This window comes from Silene latifolia, unplaced genomic scaffold, assembly GCF_048544455.1.
Source record: "Silene latifolia isolate original U9 population unplaced genomic scaffold, ASM4854445v1 scaffold_57, whole genome shotgun sequence".
NCBI classification, from domain to species: Eukaryota; Viridiplantae; Streptophyta; class Magnoliopsida; order Caryophyllales; family Caryophyllaceae; genus Silene; species Silene latifolia.
In genome coordinates this window covers 4,728,218-4,752,549 of record NW_027413480.1, presented here as the reverse complement: position 1 = coordinate 4,752,549, position 24,332 = coordinate 4,728,218, and the positions used below count along the sequence as shown (strand labels likewise).

General features: G+C 38.1%; 3 protein-coding genes and 1 non-coding gene across 4 annotated transcripts; 3 read left to right on the top strand and 1 right to left on the bottom strand.

Moving 5' to 3' along the window:
• Positions 1 to 1,521: 1,521 nt before the first annotated feature.
• Positions 1,522 to 10,381, top strand: LOC141639721 (uncharacterized). Its single transcript, XM_074448773.1, has 5 exons — positions 1,522 to 1,565; positions 1,659 to 1,731; positions 4,660 to 5,710; positions 7,651 to 7,723; positions 10,178 to 10,381. The coding sequence occupies exons 3-4, from the start codon at positions 4,660 to 4,662 to the stop codon at positions 7,710 to 7,712; spliced, it is 1,113 nt and encodes a 370-aa protein (XP_074304874.1). The 5' UTR covers positions 1,522 to 1,565; positions 1,659 to 1,731; the 3' UTR covers positions 7,713 to 7,723; positions 10,178 to 10,381.
• A 5,684-nt stretch (positions 10,382 to 16,065) lies between these two features.
• LOC141639736 (heavy metal-associated isoprenylated plant protein 16-like) lies at positions 16,066 to 17,051 on the top strand. Its single transcript, XM_074448784.1, has 3 exons — positions 16,066 to 16,071; positions 16,161 to 16,239; positions 16,514 to 17,051. Exons 1-3 carry the CDS (start codon positions 16,066 to 16,068, stop codon positions 16,900 to 16,902), a joined length of 474 nt encoding a protein of 157 aa, XP_074304885.1. The 3' UTR covers positions 16,903 to 17,051.
• A 1,945-nt stretch (positions 17,052 to 18,996) lies between these two features.
• On the bottom strand, positions 18,997 to 19,103 carry LOC141639835 (small nucleolar RNA R71). The gene has a single exon (XR_012542699.1). It is a non-coding gene; the product is annotated as a small nucleolar RNA R71 (small nucleolar RNA).
• A 1,009-nt stretch (positions 19,104 to 20,112) lies between these two features.
• Positions 20,113 to 23,141, top strand: LOC141639813 (uncharacterized). Its single transcript, XM_074448856.1, has 3 exons — positions 20,113 to 20,362; positions 21,055 to 21,408; positions 22,579 to 23,141. The coding sequence occupies exons 1-3, from the start codon at positions 20,113 to 20,115 to the stop codon at positions 23,139 to 23,141; spliced, it is 1,167 nt and encodes a 388-aa protein (XP_074304957.1).
• Positions 23,142 to 24,332: the final 1,191 nt, after the last annotated feature.

Sequence of the window (24,332 nt, the reverse complement as noted above, 5' to 3'; positions counted from 1 at the left end):
TTTTGCACTTGTTGCGGATTTGGTTTTACATTTTGACATTTGGATTTCTTTAAGGTGTGTGTAATCAGGCCATAAGGCTTAAACTTTACGTTATCATAGACTATGTTTTGCTTAGGACTTGATTTCCTATGTTATTTGATGGTTAGACTTCACGTTGCAGGTGAACTTTGAGTTTCGATGACGATAATTAATGAAACGACATTCTGTTTTCGGAGTACTCGACCGAGTACTGACTAATCGACCGACTACCGGATACTCAGCCGAATGCCCTCTGTTACTCGACCAACTACTATGGGATGGTGTCCGTGACTTATGCTCGTTATTCCGTTATTTGTTTGTATAACGTTTTGTTGAGTTTTGAGGTGGTTTTCTTATAATTAGTGTGATTTATGTGGGCCTGAGGCACGGACGATGTGGTGTTGGCATGACAGTTTCGTGATGGTTTAGCAACATGGTTGGAAATTGGGTCGGATGTGGAATGTGAATCGGTGTAAATAGAAACATGGTAAAAATGTGGTACTATTTTGCGTGTTTCGATTTATTATATATCATTACATGAATTTTTTATAGAACTCATGTTAATTCCATTCAATCTTTACGCATAGTTGCTTTGGATCAATTTCGTGTGTAGTTATATGTGACAATGAGGTGTGATAATTGATTTGGTTTACTTGTCGTGTTCATGTGTTTATGCTTTCTTTGTTACAACTTGGGAGTGAACTTCGGGGACGAGGTATAGATAAGATCGCGGCAATAAAAACTTCCTTAAGCTATTTTGCTATTAATCGTACCAACTTTCTTTACTAATTGGTAGATAAGAGCATAGTGATAATGTAGCTGTGTGGCAAACGTTGGTTCTATATTTGGCAAACATTAGTTTCATGGTTGTTTTGGTGATGGCATAATAACATTGTGGTATACTATAACACCCCCATATACCAAGGTTATAACACCCGCGAATTTCTCATTTTGACATTTAAAATCTATTTAACCATTTAATTACTTTATTTTATATTTTTGAAATTATTTAATTTAATTAGATTTATTTTTAAACAAGATTTTTATAAAAGTAATATTTAAAGCTTAATTTATATAAAAATACGTGTTTTAGTCGGATAGTAATAATAATAATAATAATAATAGCGATAATAATAATAAAGTTCCGTCTTAAATTATATTAGGTTTAAGACGAATTTCCGTCTAGCAAAGAACCGTCTCATGTGAGACTAGACCTATCCACTCTCGACCTACCCCGTGCCGACAACACACCCCTCATTTTTGGCACCCAACTAATATAATAATAATTAAGTTACTCTTTCTCTCACACTCCCCTGACCAATCCCAACCCATCAAAACCTCCCTTTATTTTTCAAGTTCCTTGTGAATGCATAAAGTACCTGCAACCAACATTTGCAGCAGCCAAAAACGTAACCCAAGCAAGCTCAAAAAAAAGAGAGAAACCCATTAATGGCGGTCCTAAAATCCTAGATTTCTCGCTCAATTTTCGACCAAACTCAATAATTCCTGTACCATTCTTCTCCTTATCTCTTCCTTCATCTTTTAAGGTAAGAAAGGCATAGCCTTGTGGAGTTCCCGTCTCGACCCCTCTCATAAATGTGACGTTTTTAAGCTAACTCGGCTCTTATTACGGTTTTTAGGTGAAGACTTTGAGGACCCCGAAGGAAACTCGTTCATAATAGACCATTCTCTTGAAGATTGAAGAAAGTTAAGGTAACGGTGATAGGTTACTCGACAATGAGTCGATATTCCATCCTTTCAACTCGGTTTTTACACTCTTTTGTCTTAAAGTTTTAATCTTTCTGTGTCCCTCATGTATGAGGATGATTTTGTGATGCTTGTGGTTAGTTTATTTGGGTGTTTCATGGCTTAACCCGCATAATGCAGTCGGGTGTGGTGGTTTTCGGGTTTAGGCCGTTGCTTTTCTTTTCGAGATCATCATTGCTTTGTGGTGTCACTCATTTTGGATATGATTAATGAAAGTTTGAATACTTGATATTCCCACAAAAAGAATGAGAATTTTAGAAGGTGCAAAACTTGAGGTTTCATCTTGGAATAGATTATTGATTTTGGGTGCTGTCTTTTGGTATTATTAGGCAAATATTAGCTTGTAGATTTTAGTTTATGATAGGAATTATATGATTCAGATAAGTGCTCACATAATCTGAAGATTAAGTAATTTCCACGATTTGAGCAGCTTCAAGAGCTAACGCTTGGTTCTCTCGGGTGCACACTTGGTTAGGCCCAATATTCCCGTATAGTAGCCTTTTTGGGGTACCATTAAACAAACCCAATCTCATTCTTACTGCAAACAAGTTTATGAGGGCCCTGTCTACCTCTGCTTGTGCTACTTTTCTTTCTAAAACTGCTGATTTTGTATAGTGTTTCAGGTAGGAACCGCAGTTAACATCCATTCCTGTAAATTTGGTAGTATATTAACCCATTTTCCGAATTAATTCCGTCTTAAAACTGGGTCGAAAGAGAGCCACTGAATGTTGTTTTAAGCCGTGACTATGCTGTTTTGAACTCTGTTTTGGGGTACCATTTTGGTATGGTTTGAGTAGTTCTATGGGCAGTCGAAATGGGCTTATTAAAAGCTGAAATTGAGACGGGTACATGCTGAGTTTTAGGGACGGGTTGTATGCATTACTAGGACTGTTTTGGGACGGATTAAATAGTCCCTCGACTCTGTTTACTTGCTTGTGTTTTCGTGTAAAAGCCGTCACCTGTATATCAAATCTTCGCCTCCTGGAAAACTCGGCATTGGACTGTTTTCTTGCTTGAAGTGAGGTCGTATGCTTTCATAATTCATACGTGCTTCCCTCTTCTCATTTGTGCTTTAGTGGTTCACTGTTTTTGTGATTAAATGGTTGGACTCAATTTCTCATACCCTTTTTGGACTCAAGTTTTCATATCTTTTGGACTCAATTTCTTATGCCTTTTGGACTCAATCTTTTATTCTATTTGGACTCACTTTCTAATTCTTGTTGGACTCACTTACTTACTTCTTTTAGACTCATTTGGTTGGTGGGTTGGGCTCACCACTATTAAATTGGTGGGCTTACCACAATTTAATGGTTGGGTCCATCTTGCCTCTTGTATTGAAATTTTGTGTGCCTTCCGTAAATTTTCATATAACGTAAATTATTCATTATAGCTTATTATATTTTATTTAACCGGCATGTTAATTTATAAAATGAAATATTTATTATTATTGGACCTGTGCGAGTTATTAAATGGTTATTTTGGTGAAGAGTCATATTCCTAATAATGTCTTAAATTGTTCTGTTGTGAGAGTCTCGGTCCTATCGGATACTAGGGGTGAGCTATAAGCCCTCTAGTTGCGATATGATCGTCGGGATTGATGTTCCCATCCGTACTCATGGTGAGATGCAAGCCATGAGTATGAATGTGACATTAATGGTCCCGTGTCATATGATGTTTGCATGATCATTCTTACTCTTATTGTGACTCAAGTGTGACGTTTTACATTGTGTGACTACTTGACATTCCTTGTTTACCCTTTTCGGACCTTTGGTTACGAGTGTGTGCCATGTTTCCGGATTGGGTTATCTTTCCTCTTTCGGACCTTTGGTTACGGGTGTGTGCCATGTTTCCGAATTAGGATATCCTTCCGCCTTTCTTCGGACCTTTGGTTACGAGTGTGTGCCATGTTTCCGATTAGAGGTTACTCGACCTTTGGTTACGAGTGTGTGCCATGTTTCGAGTCTTGGATACGATTGGTATATCGTTTGTCGAATCGGGTGACGTCCATCCCGAGAGTCTGGATCCAGGTTTAGACTAGGACCGTATTATGATCGTCGTCCTACCAAGAGGTTGGAGTCTAGATGGTTTGTCTTGTGAGTTCATACTAGGTATATGTCTTACACTTGTTGAGTCGGTCGATATGTGTTGGTTGACTTGGTTGTTCTACACCCTCGATTTCATATTCATTCTAACCTACCATGCCTATTCCATTAAGAAAGTAATATGCCTATCTCATCTTGATTATTCATTATATCTCCTTGTTCTTTATTCTTCATATATGAGGCATGATTAATTTGTTTAATTAAGTGTTTGTTACTTGCATTTCGACATATTGTGGCTGGGAGAACCTTGAGTTACTCCCCACTGACTGTGGCTTTCATGTTTACATGAATGACAGGTTGGTGAAGATGCTTATATGGGGTTTGACGTGTGAGCTAGCGAGTACCCCGGACTTTTAGATTTCTTATTCACCGCTTAGACTCACCTATTTCTTTATGTCATTCGAGGGATATGTTTTCCTCACTTTTGACCATTTTATTTGTATGGACCCTTGTTTTTATTTCCGCTTTTCCTTCTGTCGAATGTTAGTGACTCCCGCATACTAAACTCTGTCTTCTAAATAAAAGTTTTAAAAACTTTACATTTTTCGCATATATTTAGTAGTTTACTTTCCGCTTTATCGCGGGGTGTCGCAGTTGGTATCAGAGCCTTTGTTGCTCCCGACGCACACACGTGTACCCCAAACTTAGTTTGAACTTGACCTTGAAATAATGAATGAGAGATGGGTAGATATAAGGACCTAAGTTGGTAGTCTTTTTGTGTATGTTATTTGTTAGGTGCTAACTTGATTGATTTATTTGGTGTCTTAAGAAGATGGTACGACCAACCAATGTGGAAAATGCTATCATGCAAGCCCTCACCCAAGTGCTTGCTAATCAACAAAATGCTCAACCCGCTCCCCCTACACATGAAGCCAACCGTCAAGGATGTTATGCTTGGATTGCAAGTCAACTAGCAAGGAACAAGGCTAGGACCTATGGTGGTGAAGTGGATCCCGTTGCTCTCTCGGAGTGGTTTCGTGATATGGAGAAGAACTTCTCTCTCTTTGATGCCCGAGAGGAGGACAAGGTGAGGTTAGCCTCTCACTTTCTTGTGAAGGAAGCCGATAGGTGGTGGACTTTGACCGGTCCTACCGCTACTCAAGACCCCAACTTTGATTGGAGCCGCTTCAAGTCACTTGTGGAGACCCGCTTCTACCCTAAGGAGCTCAAGCAACAAAGGTTGAAGGAGTTCATGGACTTCAAGCAAGGGAAGCTATCAATTCAAGCCTACACCGACAAGTTTAATGAACTTGCTCATTATGCCTCCAAGTTCGTGAAAGATGAAGAGGATCGTGTCTACTTCTACAAGAACAAGTTGAATCCTAAGGTGGAAAGCATGGTGAGAAGAAGCTCAACTACCTTTGTGGAAGTTTATGATGATGCTATTTGGGCCGAAAACTCTTTGAAGGCCATTGAAGAAGAATCCAAGCCCCACTCCTCTTCTCATTCTTACCGTCCTGACTTTCATGGCAAGAGACCATTTGTACCTTCTACTTCCAACTATGCCGACAAGAGGAGGTTTGTACCAAGGATACAAGACCATGGAGGACAAGAACCAAGAGCTCAAGAAACCAGAGGACAAGCTCACACCTCAACTAATAGGCTTAAGAAAGACCATAAGTGCTACCATTGTAGGCAAGCTCTACACCCCGGAATTGGATGCTATGGCAAGCCCTTGACTTGCTTTCATTGTGCGAAGCCCGGACATCGTGCCGTGGATTGCCCCGAGAAGAAGGATGCTCCTACTCCAAATGCTAGGCCAAGAGGAACCATCTTTGTCATGAGTCGAGCCGAAGCCGCCGCTCATCCCGATATCATTACGGGTATGTTCTCAATCCTTGATCAACCTTATCTTACTTTTATCCCATGATACTCATCCTTCTTCTAAACCCCTTTTTGTTTTACCTTGGGAGTTCCTCTCATATTATTCTTTCCGTTTTACCTTGGAATTCTTTTGTAATTCTTCCTCTCAAGTCACCTTTGTACCTTTCCCTTTTCCTTGACCATAAGCTTTATTGTTCATGCATCTCCTATTCTTTTGGTTGTGCTTTTCCTTTCGATTCTAATCTAGAGGCTTATGAAAAATTATATCTTTGACATCCTTGTTGAGCTTACTTCGACTCTTACCCCGAGAAAGTTCGTCATAGTTCTTTTACTGGTTAAGTTTAAATTCTCTTAGCGTGCTTTGTAAACGTAGTATCTAAGTTGTTTTTCCATTTCGTACAATTTCTAAACATTTCAAGGTACCATTTTTGGTTCTTTGTTAAAAAATTATATCACTATTACAAAACTTTATCTATTTGTAAAGATTTGAAAAAAAAATGAAAATTTGCTTTAATTCTCCTTTTGTTCTTTGAATATAATTTCTTTCTCATGATTTTAATTACTAAACCTGAATTTCTTTTAAATTTTGCTCAATTTCTAACTAACCTTGATCTATTTATGATTTCTCTGCAAGTTTGAAGTTACATTCTTAAGAACTTAACTCCTTTTTGAATTTAAAAGTGGAGCCTTTATTTTTACTTTGGCTTTTATAAAAGCAAATTTGAGTGGATTATCGTTTTCAATTGGTTTTAAGGTTGATCGGATGTTAGAACTCGTTATTAGAGACGTTTAATAACTTGTTCTACGCTTGTCGGCGAATGAATTTTGTTTTAAATTTGTCCTTGACTTGGAAAGTTAGCGTCTTGTGTGCACGACAAGAGCAATTTCGTTCCATGAAAGAGGCTTGTACTTTTGAAAACTCTTCATTAATGTTTTTGAAAGTATTTTGATTTTCGATTTACACGAATGATTTGCCTTTTGACCTTATCTTTGATTTGGAATGTGATGTTATTGAATACGTAACGAGAACACTTTCGTTCCTTTGATGAGGATCTGGTTCTGTCGAAAATTTTATTTGAAACTTTTGAAAGAATTTTTATTTCTTACTATTTGTAACCTTTTAATGTTTTGGTTACCAAATTTAAAAGTTCAATTTTATTTTTATTTTTATAACCTTTCATTTCTACTTTCAAGTTTCGAGGACGAAACTTTTTAAAAGATGGGGTGATTGTAACACCCGCGAATTTCTCATTTTGACATTTAAAATCTATTTAACCATTTAATTACTTTATTTTATATTTTTGAAATTATTTAATTTAATTAGATTTATTTTTAAACAAGATTTTTATAAAAGTAATATTTAAAGCTTAATTTATATAAAAATACGTGTTTTAGTCGGATAGTAATAATAATAATAATAATAGCGATAATAATAATAAAGTTCCGTCTTAAATTATAGTAGGTTTAAGACGAATTTCCGTCTAGCAAAGAACCGTCTCATGTGAGACTAGACCTATCTACTCTCGACCTACCCCGTGCCGACAACACACCCCTCATTTTTGGCACCCAACTAATATAATAATAATTAAGTTACTCTTTCTCTCACACTCCCCTGACCAATCCCAACCCATCAAAACCTCCCTTTATTTTTCAAGTTCCCTGTGAATGCATAAAGTACCTGCAACCAACATTTGCAGCAGCCAAAAACGTAACCCAAGCAAGCTCAAAAAAAAGAGAGAAACCCATTAATGGCGGTCCTAAAATCCTAGATTTCTCGCTCAATTTTCGACCAAACTCAATAATTCCTGCACCATTCTTCTCCTTATCTCTTCCTTCATCTTTTAAGGTAATAAAGGCATAGCCTTGTGGAGTTCCCGTCTCGACCCGTCTCATAAATGTGACGTTTTTAAGCTAACTCGGCTCTTATTACGGTTTTTAGGTGAAGACTTTGAGGACCCCGAAGGAAACTCGTTCATAATAGACCATTCTCTTGAAGATTGAAGAAAGTTAAGGTAACGGTGATAGGTTACTCGACAATGAGTCGATATTCCATCCTTTCAACTCGGTTTTTACACTCTTTTGTCTTACAGTTTTAATCTTTCTGTGTCCCTCATGTATGAGGATGATTTTGTGATGCTTGTGGTTAGTTTATTTGGGTGTTTCATGGCTTAACCCGCATAATGCAGTCGGGTGTGGTGGTTTTCGGGTTTAGGCCGTTGCTTTTCTTTTCGAGATCATCATTGCTTTGTGGTGTCACTCATTTTGGATATGATTAATGAAAGTTTGAATACTTGATATTCCCACAAAAAGAATGAGAATTTTAGAAGTTGCAAAACTTGAGGTTTCATCTTGGAATAGATTATTGATTTTGGGTGTTGTCTTTTGGTATTATTAGGCAAATATTAGCTTGTAGATTTTAGTTTATGATAGGAATTATATGATTCAGATAAGTGCTCACATAATCTGAAGATTAAGTAATTTCCACGATTTGAGCAGCTTCAAGAGCTAACGCTTGGTTCTCTCGGGTGCACACTTGGTTATTCCCAATATTCCCGTATAGTAGCCTTTTTGGGGTACCATTAAACAAACCCAATCTCATTCTTACTGCAAACAAGTTTATGAGGGCCCTGTCTACCTCTGCTTGTGCTACTTTTCTTTCTAAAACTGCTGATTTTGTATAGTGTTTCAGGTAGGAACCGCAGTTAACATCCATTCCTGTAAATTTGGTAGTATATTAACCCATTTTCCGAATTAATTCCGTCTTAAAACTGGGTCGAAAGAGAGCCACTGAATGTTGTTTTAAGCCGTGACTATGCTGTTTTGAACTCTGTTTTGGGGTACCATTTTGGTATGGTTTGAGTAGTTCTATGGGCAGTCGAAATGGGCTTATTAAAAGCTGAAATTGAGACGGGTACATGCTGAGTTTTAGGGACGGGTTGTATGCATTACTAGGACTGTTTTGGGACGGATTAAATAGTCCCTCGACTCTGTTTACTTGCTTGTGTTTTCGTGTAAAAGCCGTCACCTGTATATCAAATCTTCGCCTCCTGGAAAACTCGGCATTGGACTGTTTTTCTTGCTTGAAGTGAGGTCGTATGCTTTCATAATTCATACGTGCTTCCCTCTTCTCATTTGTGCTTTAGTGGTTCACTGTTTTTGTGATTAAATGGTTGGACTCAATTTCTCATACCCTTTTTGGACTCAAGTTTTCATGTCTTTTGGACTCAATTTCTTATGCCTTTTGGACTCAATCTTTTATTCTATTTGGACTCACTTTCTAATTCTTGTTGGACTCACTTACTTACTTCTTTTAGACTCATTTGGTTGGTGGGTTGGGATCACCACTATTAAATTGGTGGGCTTACCACAATTTAATGGTTGGGTCCATCTTGCCTCTTGTATTGAAATTTTGTGTGCCTTCCGTAAATTTTCATATAACGTAAATTATTCATTATAGCTTATTATATTTTATTTAACCGGCATGTTAATTTATAAAATGAAATATTTATTATTATTGGACCTGTGCGAGTTATTAAATGGTTATTTTGGTGAAGAGTCATATTCCTAATAATGTCTTAAATTGTTCTCATTGTGAGAGTCTCGGTCCTATCGGATACTAGGGGTGAGCTATAAGCCCTCTAGTTGCGATATGATCGTCGGGATTGATGTTCCCATCCGTACTCATGGTGAGATGCAAGCCATGAGTATGAATGTGACATTAATGGTCCCGTGTCATATGATGTTTGCATGATCATTCTTACTCTTATTGTGACTCAAGTGTGACGTTTTACATTGTATGACTACTTGACATTCCTTGTTTACCCTTTTCGGACCTTTGGTTACGAGTGTGTGCCATGTTTCCGGATTGGGTTATCTTTCCTCTTTCGGACCTTTGGTTACGGGTGTGTGCCATGTTTCCGAATTAGGATATCCTTCCGCCTTTCTTCGGACCTTTGGTTACGAGTGTGTGCCATGTTTCCGATTAGAGGTTACTCGACCTTTGGTTACGAGTGTGTGCCATGTTTCGAGTCTTGGATATGATTGGTATATCGTTTGTCGAATCGGGTGACGTCCATCCCGAGAGTCTGGATCCAGGTTTAGACTAGGACCGTATTATGATCGTCGTCCTACCAAGAGGTTGGAGTCTAGATGGTTTGTCTTGTGAGTTCATACTAGGTATATGTCTTACACGTGTTGAGTCGGTCGATATGTGTTGGTTGACTTGGTTGTTCTACACCCTCGATTGCATATTCATTCTAACCTACCATTCCTATTCCATTAAGAAAGTAATATGCCTATCTCATCTTGATTATTCATTATATCTCCTTGTTCTTTATTCTTCATATATGAGGCATGATTAATTTGTTTAATTAAGTGTTTGTTACTTGCATTTCGACATATTGTGGCTGGGAGAACCTTGAGTTACTCCCCACTGACTGTGGCTTTCATGTTTACATGAATGACAGGTTGGTGAAGATGCTTATATGGGGTTTGACGTGTGAGCTAGCGAGTACCCCGGACTTTTAGATTTCTTATTCACCGCTTAGACTCACCTATTTCTTTATGTCATTCGAGGGATATGTTTTCCTCACTTTTGACCATTTTATTTGTATGGACCCTTGTTTTTATTTCCGCTTTTCCTTCTGTCGAATGTTAGTGACTCCCGCATACTAAACTCTGTCTTCTAAATAAAAGTTTTAAAAACTTTACATTTTTCGCATATATTTAGTAGTTTACTTTCCGCTTTATCGCGAGGTGTCGCAAAGGTGCCTTACCAAGACCACCCAATGCATGAAAGTGCTACCATCTCAGTTACCCAAGGCAATAAATATCAAATAGACCATAAAAGAATGTACTTTAATAGATAAGTTTAAGTGATTACATAACAAAATCCAAAACTGAGAAACGTGATACAACTGTTCCAAAACCAAAACAAACTAAAGTAAATGAAATGTTTGACAACACAACGGAAGACTTCGAAACAACTCGTGATGAATCAAGCCCAGATATCCCCCGCGCATATCATACCTGCTCAATAACTGCTCACCATCCCCGAATAGATCACCACAGTTTTTAAAACAATTAAACGGGGTCAGTTGCTGATTACACAATATAAGATAACGCAATATCAACAATACATACAATCCTCCAACACCGTCACATCACCAATCACCTGACTAGCCTGAAGGTCTAGTCCTGCCAGATTACGGCCGCAACCAGTAATCCACACCGCTAGTGGGGGACCGCAACCGTTCCCACCTAAGCCCCGCTCATCAATACCAAGCGTAAACCCATGTTCCTTAATGTACACATCCCCTCTTGTGGCGGATTCCACAAGGGGCGAATCAAGGGCGTGAAGCCACTCTTGCAAGTGCTCCACTCAGCCGAGGGCGCACCTTGCGAACCACATACAAACAACAACAATCAACTACAACATCAACAATTACCAATTCAATACGATATAGATCAATGACATCAATCAACCATCAACAACCAACCAACCATCTAATATACATGTAACCAATAACTGAGTAGGAAATCCCACCTGGAAATGCAATCACCACAATTGTCACAACAGCGAATCAGAAACGTTCCTCTACGAAATCACCTCCTATCAATCATACAATCCTACAATCACCATCTAATATCAAAATACTCCCAAACCCCCCAAATTACCCAATTAGGGTTTCAACCAAAATCAACATAACAATATAAAAACTGTACTAGGATCTTACCCACAACGCGACGGTCTCAACGGCTTAAAGAACTTTGAATTCCGACGAGACAAACCTTAGGATTCGATAGCAATGCGAAAGAGAAAAGCAACGTAACTTTTGTTTTATCTTTGTGAAGTTTAGAATAGGGTAAAAGGGAAAAGAAACTGACGAAAAGTGTTTTTATATCCTTCTCGCGTTGCTATCAAAACCAGGCAAAATAACCCGTAAAACCCACTTACTCGATCGAGTTAGTGACTTACTCGATCGAGTGGCCCCTACTCGATCGAGTTGCCCCTACTCGATCGAGTTGCCCCTACTCGATCGAGTACCCATCAGACAGAACACTATTTCACGCAAAACTCACTTATTCGACAGAGTAAGCCTTACTCGATAGAGTACCCAACAGCACAGAAAACCGTAGTATTACATATACATGTTGTCTTGATCTAATGATTGCGTTTAGTACTGCGTGATCCTTCGAGTTGTCTTGTCGTGTTGCGGTTGATGTGTGGGACGAACTTCGGGGACGAAGTTCCTTTTAAGGGGTAAGACTATAATACCCGCCATGTTAGGGACCCATTAACTGACTTATTGACCATGGGGACCCTTAGTGGAGATGGGACAGGGGGAGTCATATCACGTTCTTGTCTAAATACTCGACCTAGTAAAGGTCACTCGGCTGAGTAGCTAAGGTATCCGACCGAATGCAGTGTAGTCGGCCGAATATGTCATACTTGACCGAGTACGCGTCTGAGAGCGTGTTATTATATAACATGGAGGTTACGACTTAAAACATTTCTACGGTGTGTTTTATCATTTCTAAACCTAACTCTCTCCCTGTCTCTCAATTCCCTCATCTCTCCCTACCCAATCATGAGTTAACCTTGAACCCTAGTCCGGGGAGGGAGATAGCTGATGCATTGAGTCATCGAGTCGGGTGGTCACCGCCGCCGGCATCTAATTATTCTTCGAGGTGAGTTTGTGGATATTTGATTATCGTTTAGTCAATCTTAATAGCATAGTGAGAAGGCATGATTACTGATTGTAGGGTATGATGTGGATTCTTTCTAGGCATGTGATTGATGCATTTCTATAGAGTAGTGAAAATATAGGGTTTCCCTACTCAGTTTTAGTTTATGGTTGTTTGTTTAATCGTGTTATTTGATTACCATTGTTATAAGTATCTTCTTGTGTTAGTTCAGTTACAGTATGAGATTGTGACACGGTGGCGTTATTCGTATTACTTGTTTTGGATGTGGTCTCCCACTGGCGGTGCAGGTTACCCGTTGCGATGGGGACCATTGGATACTATGAGGTTGGAGAGGTGGAGCTCGGTAATCGGTGGTCTTCGGTTTGTACTGTTCCGTTGAGTTGCCTTATATTACTGTTTTTATATCTTGTTACTGACTTGTGTGGTGTGTTTCTTGTGTTTCATCTTTTTGTCTGTGTCTGCGGTGATTCATTTGATACTGCCGGCAAATGGTGAGTTGTGAGACTTTTCAGGTTCTATGGTTGCTGTCTCGATGTAGCAGCTTGGTTGAAGAGGTCGCATGACATAGAGTCGGTCTTGGTCGATAGTAGTTTCACCGGTTGTATTTTCTTACTGTTGTCATAGTTGAGTTCTTCTTCTTTGTTTCTGCTGTAAGTTGTAAAGAGATTATTAATTTTTCTTTTATGGTCTATTTGATATACTTAACTCGGTCAACCGAGATGATAACACCTTTACGTATTAGGGAAGGTCTTGTTATGGCTCCTAGGTAAGTGGGCGTATTACAATAGCCCTTATTTCTAGGGCAAATGGTGAGTATCTCTCGTCTAACATCATGGTGCGGAGGCATGTCGTGGAGCTAGAAACATTTTCACCTTGTCGGCTCGGCGCCGACTTGATGGATGGGAGGCGTTGGGCCGACTTATATGACCATTGTGGTTGCAGTCAACACTATCTGAGTATAGGCGTTCGGATCTTAGGCTTGGGCCTTTCGGATAATGGGGTGATCCCGTCATTGGGACTCGCTAAGGGGTTGAGCCGTAAATTTGTACCACATCAAGGGTATTACATGTGCAATTAACATATCAAAAAACTGTTCATCGTCACGATAACTTATGTTTTCTCCTTTCTACCAATATTTTATTTTTACCGCAACAACATAAAGGATTGTTACTTTTCTCCATTTAAAATTTTTACAACAAAATAATGTACTCCCTTTGTCCCGATCATTTGTTTATCTATTTCATTTTTTGGTGTATCAGTTAATGTTTCACCATTTTATTTAGGAATGCCTTTGATGCGCAATTTGATCTTCATACTCAATTTTGTCCATTTGTTATCTAGTAATTGGCCCCCTCCTCTTTCTTTAGTCTTTGTGTCAAAATCTAAAGTAAACAAATGACCGAGACGAAGGGAGTAATGAACTTAATTACTCAAATTAAATAGACTAAAAAGCAATTAGCAAAGCCAAATATCAATCTATACTAACAAAAGAAAAAACCTAAAAGCCTAATAATGTTCTCATAAATATACTCTAATATGTAATGAGGTAGATTTAAGGGTACCCTAGATTTAATTAGAAAGAAGTGTAATGATTACCTTTTAGTGAGAGAGAAAGCGATATTGAAGTGATTTGAGATGAATTTAAACAGAAAATCAATAGAGAATTTTTTTTTCTTGATTTCAAACAAGTGAATGGGGAAGGGGTCTTGTTTTGTTTTAAGGATGTGTCAAGAGCACTTGTTGTGCCTGATAGCGATTAGTGTCTTTTTAAGCTAGTCACTAGTATTGGTGCCCGGCTTCGCCCGGGCTACATCTATTTACCATTAATTTTTTTTCATTAAATAAAATTAGTTAAAGTTGCATAACCCATAAATTTATCATTAATATATTTTTTTATGACATCCTAAAATTAAGATGAAATAAATTTTGAGACAAATTCACTACTTTCGCTATTAATATTTTACTGTTATTAATGAAACAATAGTAATAACATTTCACTACTTGCCCGTAATCATTGTTACTTTCACTACTCCCGCCGTAATTATTGTTCTTTTGTCACTCACGCGCATTAATATTGATTATTTCACTACTCCCGCCGTAATTATGGTTACTTTCACTATTGCCGCATTAATATTGATTATTTCACTACTCTCGTTGTTGTTTCTACCACTTTCACTAATAATATTATTACTTTTACTATTCAAATAAGTGATTACTATCATATAACTATATCCAATAATGTTACTACAATTCTTTTATTTACTGACGAAATTACTTTTACTACTTAAGCATGCAATTTTAAGAGGATTCTATATTTATATAAATATATTACATACATGCATTAAATCAAATCGAAACAATTATGCAATATTATATATTATGGAATCTAACTTGAATTATTTATAACCTACTTATATTATATTTTTGTATGTTAAATAATTAACATCTTTATGCATCTATTAAACTATAAAGTTTAATAAAATTGCATAGATTTTAAATTTAATATATAATTTTATGATGATAATAATTAATAGCATAAGTGTACATGTTTATACTAATTAATTTTTTTATTTTAAGGAAATTGACCATCTTCTAGTCTTCTATAAATATTTAGGAAAATTACCAAACATCTTTTTTTCAGTTTCCTTGAAATTGACCATCTTAATTAATTATTTTATTTTAAAGAAATTGACCTTCTTAATTAATTATTTTATTTTAAGAAAATTGACCATGTTTTAGTCTCTTACAAATGTTTAGGAAAATTACCAAACTTCTATATAATTTAATTTTATTCCAAACTATATAATATTTGCATTGAAGATCCCTTAATCGGGTCCATCACACGGTGCTGGTGATTTAAAACTATATAGTATAATTAATTTGTATAACTTTCTTTAATTACATGGAAGTCTCTTGGTTTCTGGATTTAATATATAGTATTGATTGTCTCAAACATCTCGGTTCAAAATTACGAAACAAATCATTCTATCTGTTTTGCTCCATGTGTGCTCGTGACTAGTCATTGATCCGGCTAGCGGCGCTCTGTAATTTTTTTAAAATATATTTATATAATTCATTATTTGATAACGTGAATTCATTATTGATAAACAGTTCAAACCCGCTCAATTTTCTTAAATAGTTTGGGTTCGGGCACAGAAAAATAATCTGCACTGTCGGCATTTGGATGGATTAGGGACCCTTTTAGCGTGGTTGACTTTGCGTTATCGAACATAACATCCTACCATGTTGTCTCTCGTAGCTTACAGATCATTCTTCATTGCATTATTTGACCAACCACCCTTTTTTTTTTTATAATCCAGATCAACAAACTAACAATTTATTATGTTCTTAAGTATTCGTACACAAAAGAGTGATTTTCCTCATACATACAATATGACAACATCAAGTCGTCAAACAACTATTTGTTTAATCTCAAGTCATCCGTAACGTTTGGACATGCATATTCATGCTTATTAATTTTAAAATAATAACATACCTACAAAACCAGTGATCGACTTTAACATCCCCATCATTGCTATAATTCCAATCAACCAAAATTCCATCAAAAATTGGAATCGCATTATTATTAGATATCTAAAGTTCTAAAATTCCATTTTGATTCCGAGCTCCAGCATTCGCATAGAAAATGAAGGTTAGTTTAGCAACTATTTGCATTGTCACATTTCATATTCATTCTTAAAAATGGATTTTATGACATATATAATCCGTATTTATTTGCAGCAAAAAATTGTTATCAAAGTACATTTTCGCTGTGGAAAGTGTAGAAAGGAGGCAATGAAGATTGCCGCTAGTACAGATGGTAAAGAGCGTTACCTTATCTATTTACTTTTATTAAAATACATCTTACAAACAATAAAAAGTTAAACAAATAATAAAAATGGACACGTAATATAGTACTCCGTTAGTCTCAGTTATATGTTTACTTTTTTTATTCTTTTATCACGGATATTGTTTGTAACATTGCTTACCGTTGATCTTGGATGGAGACACGGCTGTGCACTTGCGCTCACGGTTGCGACCAAAAAAATTGATTCATGTTATAGTAACACAAGAACAATTAAAATGGGATGCAGGGGTGATCTCAGTAACGATACAAGGGAATGACAAAGACCTAATTGTGGTGGTGGGAAGCGAGGTTGACTCAGCGGGGCTATGCACAGCATTGAGAAAGAAAACGGGGAGCGCAAATTTAGTAAGTGTAGAAGAAGTGAAGGATCCGAAACCAGAGGAGAAGAAGAAAGAAGAACAAAAAAAAGCAGATGAAAAGAAACCAGCTGAAAAGGAGGAGAAAAAGGAAACTAAAAAGCCAGAGTCAAAGGCACCAGCTTGCCCTTGTTCTTGTCCAAGCCCAGGAATGTATTACTATCCACCTTGTCCACCACCACCACAGTATCATTATCAAAATCCTCAATATTACATGTGTTCGCTTCCTCCTGATGAAAATCAATGTAGCATTATGTGAACTAATAACCTAATTTATACCCTCTTTTCCGAGTACCCTAGTCGCTCAGGCGTCTGACGAGGGTACCCGTCCAACAGGGATTATTACTCGCCCGTATCCGGATCGGGATTCTCGGACGCCAGAACGTTGATGTTTCTCAACATCTTATTCATTTTTTAAAATGATTAGTAAGTATAAAAGTTCGAATTTCTTATGTAAAATTCAACAAGACAGCGCAAATAAATTCTTTTGGTACGACTTTTTTAGTTTCATTTATTTATTCGAATTACTATTCATCCCATATATATTAAGAGATGATGATTCTTTGAGAATTTTTGTTAAATCATGCAAATGGGTCTGATCCTTACCCGAATGGAGGAGAGACGAACCATTCAACAACACAAGGGAGGTTCCATCCTAAAATCAATTGACAATAGCAAGAGTAGCCCTCTTGGTTATAAAGTGGTACAATCTCTCTTTCTTATTCAATGTGGACACTTATATGTGGGATAATATGAGATTCTTCACAATTTTCCCTTGCAAATTGCTCAATTTATATAAGGAGACTATACCATTGATAACGTTGGGATAGTAACTCAAGTCACATATTACAAAAGTAGAGTCGTCTTGTCTTCTTTATATTTATAAAAGACTTAAAAATCTATTAGTATGGGACCTTTTTGGAAAGGTAGTTATAAATCAGTGCAGGCTTAACAAAAGCGAACAATATAATCCTAATGTGACGGAGTGTTAGGAGCGCCGGCCCAAACAAGTATTATTAGAGCAAATGGTTGGACTGCGTCTAGTGTGTGGAGGAGCCCAAGGTAACGGATTGTGTTTGACCATGTGGATGAGTCCCCTATGTGACCTCGCGATTGGTGATTGTGGTGGTTCCTCGTGTCGAAAGTCTTCTTGATAACGTGGTGATAAGCTCATATATTTACCATCTATTTACCGTATTTTATGCATAATAAGCGACACTAGGAAGCGGTTTTGCTTGATTTATGTCCTTGTTAGCCAATTTCGAGTGTCGAGTTGTTAAAGAGGATTTGGTCGTGTTTTAGAGGAAGCTCGGGGTGGTTCTAAGTCCCAAGTGAAGTATGGAAGCAAGCTACAAGAGAACAATGAAATAATTCTCCATGTGAAGAAGTAAAGGAGAAAGTTTAAAGCGGAGTTCAGCATGTTGGGCGCACCGTGCGCCCCTCCCTATGCTATAGGGCGCACCGTGCGCCTTTCCTGGGCATTACGCGTTTTGATTACGAGCTTCCATCCAACTTAAGACCATCATTTCCTCTTTAACCTAGGACTATATATAGAATATGAATTCATCATCTTATGCTTAATTTTGTTAATCAAGTTGTAATTGAAGAATTATCATCTAATTTGGGTTTGAGATTTATTATGGAGAACTAATCTTCTCTTCTTAATCCAACTCAAAGTTGTTATCTTTGGTTGTAAGACACTCTAATCTTTCCTCAATTGGTGTTATTGTTATTAATTGTGTGTTGTTGTGTAGAGTCTTTTATGGTCCACACTAGGAATTCAAGTGAGCCCTTACTTCCCATCAACCCGGAAATTCAAAGATATCTCGCTTGGCTAGGAGGAGGCATAAGAAGAGATAACCCGGTTATTCAACAAATTGATCTAATAGACCAAGAAGACCGAGAGGAAGATAACAACATCACTTTTGTTATAGAAACCAATCCAAAACCCATAAATATCATCATAGGAGATGCCGAGAATCCACCAAGGCCTAGGACTATCAAAGAGCTCACCGCTCCGGACCTTACACAAGTTCCCTTGTGTATCTCTTTTTCGGCCCTAGCGGAGAATGCCACCTTTGAACTCAAATCCGGGCTTATCCACCAATTGCCACAATTCCATGAGACGAGTACGGAAGATCCCAATAAGCATTTGAACAAATTCCATGTGGTTTGCTCTAGCAAGAAGCCCAATGGAGTTACCGATGAACAAATCCAACTAAGAGCCTTCCCCTTTTCACTCAAGGATGTCGCAAATGATTGGCTTTATTATCTTCCCACCAGAAGCATTACCACATGGAACCATATGAAGAAGGCTTTCTTGGAGAAATATTTCCCCGCTAGTCTCTCCTCTTAACTCAAGAAAGAGAGAAATAATGTGGAGCAAATGGATGGGGAGAACATATATGAGTATTGGGAGAGGTTCAAGCAACTTCTTGCTAGTTGTCCTTACCATGGTTATACAGATCATGACTTGCTCTTGAAATTTTGTGGTGGACTCCTTGAGGATGATGCTAGGATGATTAAGGCCGCTACTCAAGGAGGAATTGAGTACATGTCGGTCCAAGAAACAAATGATTTGATTGAAAGAATAGTGGGAAGTTCTAGAAATTTTGGAAGGAGATTCAAGAACGCAAGTGTGGCATCTTCTTCAAGGCAAAACTCCAACCATATGGAAGATAAAGTTGATTTTCTTACCAACTTGGTTAAGGAACTTGCAAAAGGAAATGGGAGTACATCTCATGTGAAATTTTGTGGCCTTTGTAATGATCCAACCCATCCCACCGATGGGTGTCCATCTTTGCAAACGGAATAAGCAAGTGAAGCGGTGAAGGCTCTTGGGTTTAGGAAATTTGACCCCTATTCCAATACTTACAATGAAGGGTGGAAAGCTCATCCTAATCTTGGGTGGGGTGGAAACCAAAACCAAAATAAAAAAGGACCCTCAAACTCTTTATTTCAAAAGCCAAATCAAAATCAAAACTAATCACAAAATTCCTTGGAAGACATGATGAAAACACTTGCCATGAATCAAATGGCAATGCAAAAAGACACCCAAGCTTTGCAAGCCAATACCAAAGAGTTCCAAACCGCCATGCTTCAACAAAATTGGCTCACCGACTCTAGGATTGGTAACCTGAAACCCAAGTGGGTCAAATTATCAACACACTCACTAAACAACCTACTCAAGGAGGGAATCTCCCTTCTCATACCATTCCTCCACCCACCAAGGAACAAGAACAAGACGTCTCCTTGAGGAATGGTAGGGAGTTGGTAGAGGCGCCCAAGGCTCCTAAGAAATCAAGGCCACTTCTGGTTGTCCATGAAGTGTAGGATGTAATTGAGGATGAAATTGAAGTGGTGGTGGTTAATGAGAGAGCATCTACACCTGGAAAATTGAGGATTAATGAACCACTTCCGGAACGAGCCACAAGCTCCCTTTCCAAGTGATTTGAATGACACAAGAGTCATGGATAAGAAGACCTCAAGCCTCTATGAAATTTTGCGGATGATGGAGGTAAACATCCCTCTATTTGACCTTCTTAGTAGTGTGCCAAAACATGCTAAGTTTTCGAAAGAATTGTGCACTGCTAAGAGGATCAACAAAGCTAAGAGTATGAAGAGAGTGAGGGCTAGTGAACATGTCTCGGCTATGTTTCAAAAGCATTTACCACAAAAGTGTGGTGATACGGGCATGTTCACTATTCCTTGCAAGATTGGTGAATTGGAGTGCCAAAGTGCCATGCTCGATTTGGGAGCTTCAATCAATGTTTTGCCTCACTATCTTTATGAGTCTCTTAAGTTAGGACCTTTAAAACCAACTCATGTAGTTATTTCCTTAGCCAATATCTCTAATAAATACCCCATGGGCATCATTAAGGATGTATTGGTCATGGTGGGGGACATTATTTTCCCCGTCGATTCCTATGTGATTAAGATGGATCCCGAAAAAGGTTCCACTCCCATCCACTTGGGAAGACCTTTCATGAATACCTCAAACACTAAGATGATGTGTCTAGTGAATGTCTTACCATGGAATTTAAAGGTGAAAAGATTAAATATAATATCTATGAGGCAATGAAATACCCCACCGAGACTTCTTCACTATGCTTTTTGGAAATATTCGAACCTATTGTCCAAACCTTCTATGAATTAAGTAAAGATGATTCTTTGGATATTGCATTGACTAATGGAATGCTTGGAGAGGATATCGAGTATGTTTTGTCTTGTAATTTACATAAAACTATTCAAGACTTGGAAGCAACCCCATTCATAGAAGAGTGAGAAGCAATTGAAACAAAAAACAGGGCAGTAGTCCAGGCGCACCGTGCGCCCAACCCAGTCCATTAGGGCGCACCGTGCGCCCAGACCCTTGTCCATGATTTTTGTTTCGTTTCTTCCTCTTTGTTAGAAGAGTTACCAAAGGAGAGACTTGTTCCCTCAATAGTGAAGGCTCCTATTGTTGAGTTAAAGCCCTTGCCAAGTCACTTGAAGTATGTTTTTCTAAGGGAAGAAGAAATTGTGCCCGTCATTATTTCGAGCAAGCTTAGATGTAGGCAAGAAGACTCTCTCATTCAAGTCTTAAGGAAGCACAAAGAGTCTATTGGGTGGACAATGGCCGACATCAAGGGGATAAGCCCAACATTGTGTATGCGTATGATTCTTTTGGAAGAAGAAGCCAAACTCGTTCGCCAACCGCATTGGCGTTTGAACCCTCCTATGATGGAGGTTCTGAAGAAAGAGGTACTCAAACTTCTACATGTAGGTATGATATACCCTATCTCGGATAGTCAATGGGTTAGTTCCACCCAAGTTGTTCCAAAGAAGTCCGGGTTAACGGTAGTAGAAAACAAAGACGGTGTCTTGAATCCCACCCGAGTTCAAATGAGTGGCGAGTTTGTATCGACTACCGTAGGCTAAACGTGGTCACTCGGAAAGACCATTTTCCTCTTCCTTTCAAGGATCAAATGTTGGAAAGGCTAACGGGAAAATCTTATTATTGTTTTTTGGATGGTTACCCGGGCTACTTTCAAATCCATATAGTACCCGAGGACAAAACAAAAACAACTTTCACATGCCCCTTTGGGATGTTTTCGTACCGTAAAATGCCTTTAAGCCTTTGTAAAGCGCCTAGAACGTTTCAAAGGTGCATAATGATCATCTTTTCGAAACATGTGGAGGATTTTATTGAAGTATTCATGGATGATTTCACCGTTCACGGTGAATCATTTGAGGATTGTTTGAGTCACTTAACATGGGTTCTCCAACGTTGCATTGAAACCAACCTTGTACTTAACCATGAGAAATGTCATTTCATGGTTGAGGAAGGAATAGTGTTGGGACATCTTTTGTCCTCTAGGGGAATTGAGGTCGATAAGGCCAAGCTCGATACCATTCGCACCATGCCTTATCCTACTAATGTGCATAAAGTGAGATCTTTTTTAGGTCATACCGGCTTCTACCGGTGTTTCATCAAGGACTTCTCCAAGATTGTCGCCCCTTTGTGCAAGCTTCTTCAAAAGGAAAGTGAATTTGTCATGAGTGAAGAATGCAAGAAAGCCTTTGATACACTCAAAGAGAAGTTGATCACGGCCCCAATCAGTCAAGCACCCAATTGAAATGAGCCATTTGAAATAATAGCGGATTCAAGCAACTATGCCCTTGGCGCGGTTTTAGGCCAAAAGGTAGGGAAGTTACCTCATGTTATTCAATATGCTTCCGCCATGATGAATAAAGCTCAATGAAATTATACTACTACCGAGAACTCCTTGCAGTAATATTTGCACTAGAGAAGTTCCGCTCTTACATCCTTGGAGCCAAAACTATCATTTTCACCGATCATATGGCCTTAGGCACCTTGCCTCCAAGAAAGAATCTAAGCCCCGTTTGATGCGGTGGGTATTTCTCTTAACTGAATTTGATATTGAAATAAAAGATAAGAAAGGCTCCACCAATACGGTGGCGGATCACCTTATTAGAATCATCCAAGAAGACTCCTTGGTACCACAAGCTCCAATAAAGGAGACCTTCTCGGATGAAGCCCTTTTTGCCCTGATGTCTACCGAACCTTGGTATGCACACATAGTGAATTACTTGGTCTTGAACAAGTTTCCTTCGGGTTTTATTCGAAATCAAAAAGACAAAGCCAAGAGTGATTACAAGTATTATGTGTGGGATGATCCCTACTTGTGGAAATTTTGTGCCGATCAAGTAGTGAGGAGGTGTGTGCCGGATACCGAAATCATGTCAATTCTCCGGTTTTGCCACGAGTATGCTTGTGGAGGCCACTTTGGGGCCAAGAAGACGACTAAGAAAATGTTGGAGAGTGGTTTATTTTGGCCAACACTTTTTAGAGACGCACAATACTCCTTGGTGAAGGCTTGTGATAAATGCCAAAGAGTTGGCAACATTTCAAGACGAGGAGAAATGCCACAAACTCCGATGATATATTGTCAGATATTCGATGTGTGGGGCATTGACTTCATGGGGCCATTCTGATAACGTTATTTTAGTCGTTTGTGCTTAATCAAAATAAATCCTAGCTTAGTACTAACAAAATAGCTAGTGGTAAGTCAGGGTCGAATCCACAGGGAGGCGAGGTAATTAATCTAGTTTGTTTATATTTAAGTTCGTCTTAAAGTAACAATTTCAAGGGGGTTTTGTTTGTTTGATTTCTAATAACTAATTGCAAGTGAAATAAAGATGGGTAACAATAATATTAAAAGAGTCTAGGTATCGGGTTCACTAGGTAGTCATCCAAGGGTAAGTTTTAGTTCATTGATTGAGAAATTTATATTGTTGAAAGTCATATGATCGGTCGATTCTAATATGTTTTTTAGATCTAAACTTAACATGCAATCTCTATCATTAAGTCGGTCTAATTCAATTATCGTGGCCTATACTAGTCTTAACCCGGTCGGTGAAAATCCTAGTTTATGCAAGGCTAATTAATCAATTCTGATCAGTAATTAACTAATTAGAAGTAAGACAATAATTAAACAACAATCAAAAGCAATTTAACAATCAATTTATAAGTTAACTGATACCGTCGTCAGGTACCAAAAATAAAATACCTAGGTACTACTAACAGAAGTCAGCGGTAAGTAGGGTCGATCTCCACAGGGAGGCGGTCACTATCTACTTGTCTATTCGGTCTGTCTAGTGTCACTAATGGGGGTTTTGAATTGTTTTGACTAAACTAATGGAATTCAAGCAAGAGAAAAAGGAATAAGAGAAATTAACAGGAGAAAGAGGGAACTAGGATTTCGGGTCATCAATGAACGTCAACTAATTGCAGTTAAGGTCACAGATTAGTCGATGTGTCGGTCTAAGGGGCAACGAATATCTCCTTCCGGTCTCAATATGCCCTAAAATGCTATTAGCTTAACTTCCGCCCTCACTAAAGCATCATATTGCTCACTGCAGGTCTCACCCTTTCCAACCTTCCGGTCTAGATCAAGGCTTACCAAAGTTAAATAAGCTAATTGCGTCGACTCAACTAGCAGGATATAATTATAGCAGTGATTAACAACATAGACTAAAACAACAACGACAAATCTATAAACCTAATTAGCAATTAACAATAGTCCATCGAATCACCTAATCCTAGCAGAGAAATTAGCTAAACATAATAAAGGGAAGAATAAAAGCAAAAAGGAGGGAAATAAACATTAAATAAAATGAGAAAAA

Excerpts from the sequence above, each read along its gene's own strand:
- LOC141639813 (XM_074448856.1), top strand. The coding sequence starts at position 20,113 with ATGGATAAGAAGACCTCAAGCCTCTATGAAATTTTGCGGATGATGGAG. Across the intron at positions 20,363-21,054 it reads CACTATTCCTTGCAAGATTG|AAGAGTTACCAAAGGAGAGA; the intron begins GTGAATTGGAGT and ends CCTCTTTGTTAG. Across the intron at positions 21,409-22,578 it reads ACTCAAACTTCTACATGTAG|ATAAGAAAGGCTCCACCAAT; the intron begins GTATGATATACC and ends TTGAAATAAAAG.
- LOC141639736 (XM_074448784.1), top strand. Across the intron at positions 16,240-16,513 it reads GATTGCCGCTAGTACAGATG|GGGTGATCTCAGTAACGATA; the intron begins GTAAAGAGCGTT and ends AATGGGATGCAG.
- LOC141639721 (XM_074448773.1), top strand. The coding sequence starts at position 4,660 with ATGGTACGACCAACCAATGTGGAAAATGCTATCATGCAAGCCCTCACC. Across the intron at positions 5,711-7,650 it reads TCATCCCGATATCATTACGG|GTGAAGACTTTGAGGACCCC; the intron begins GTATGTTCTCAA and ends TACGGTTTTTAG.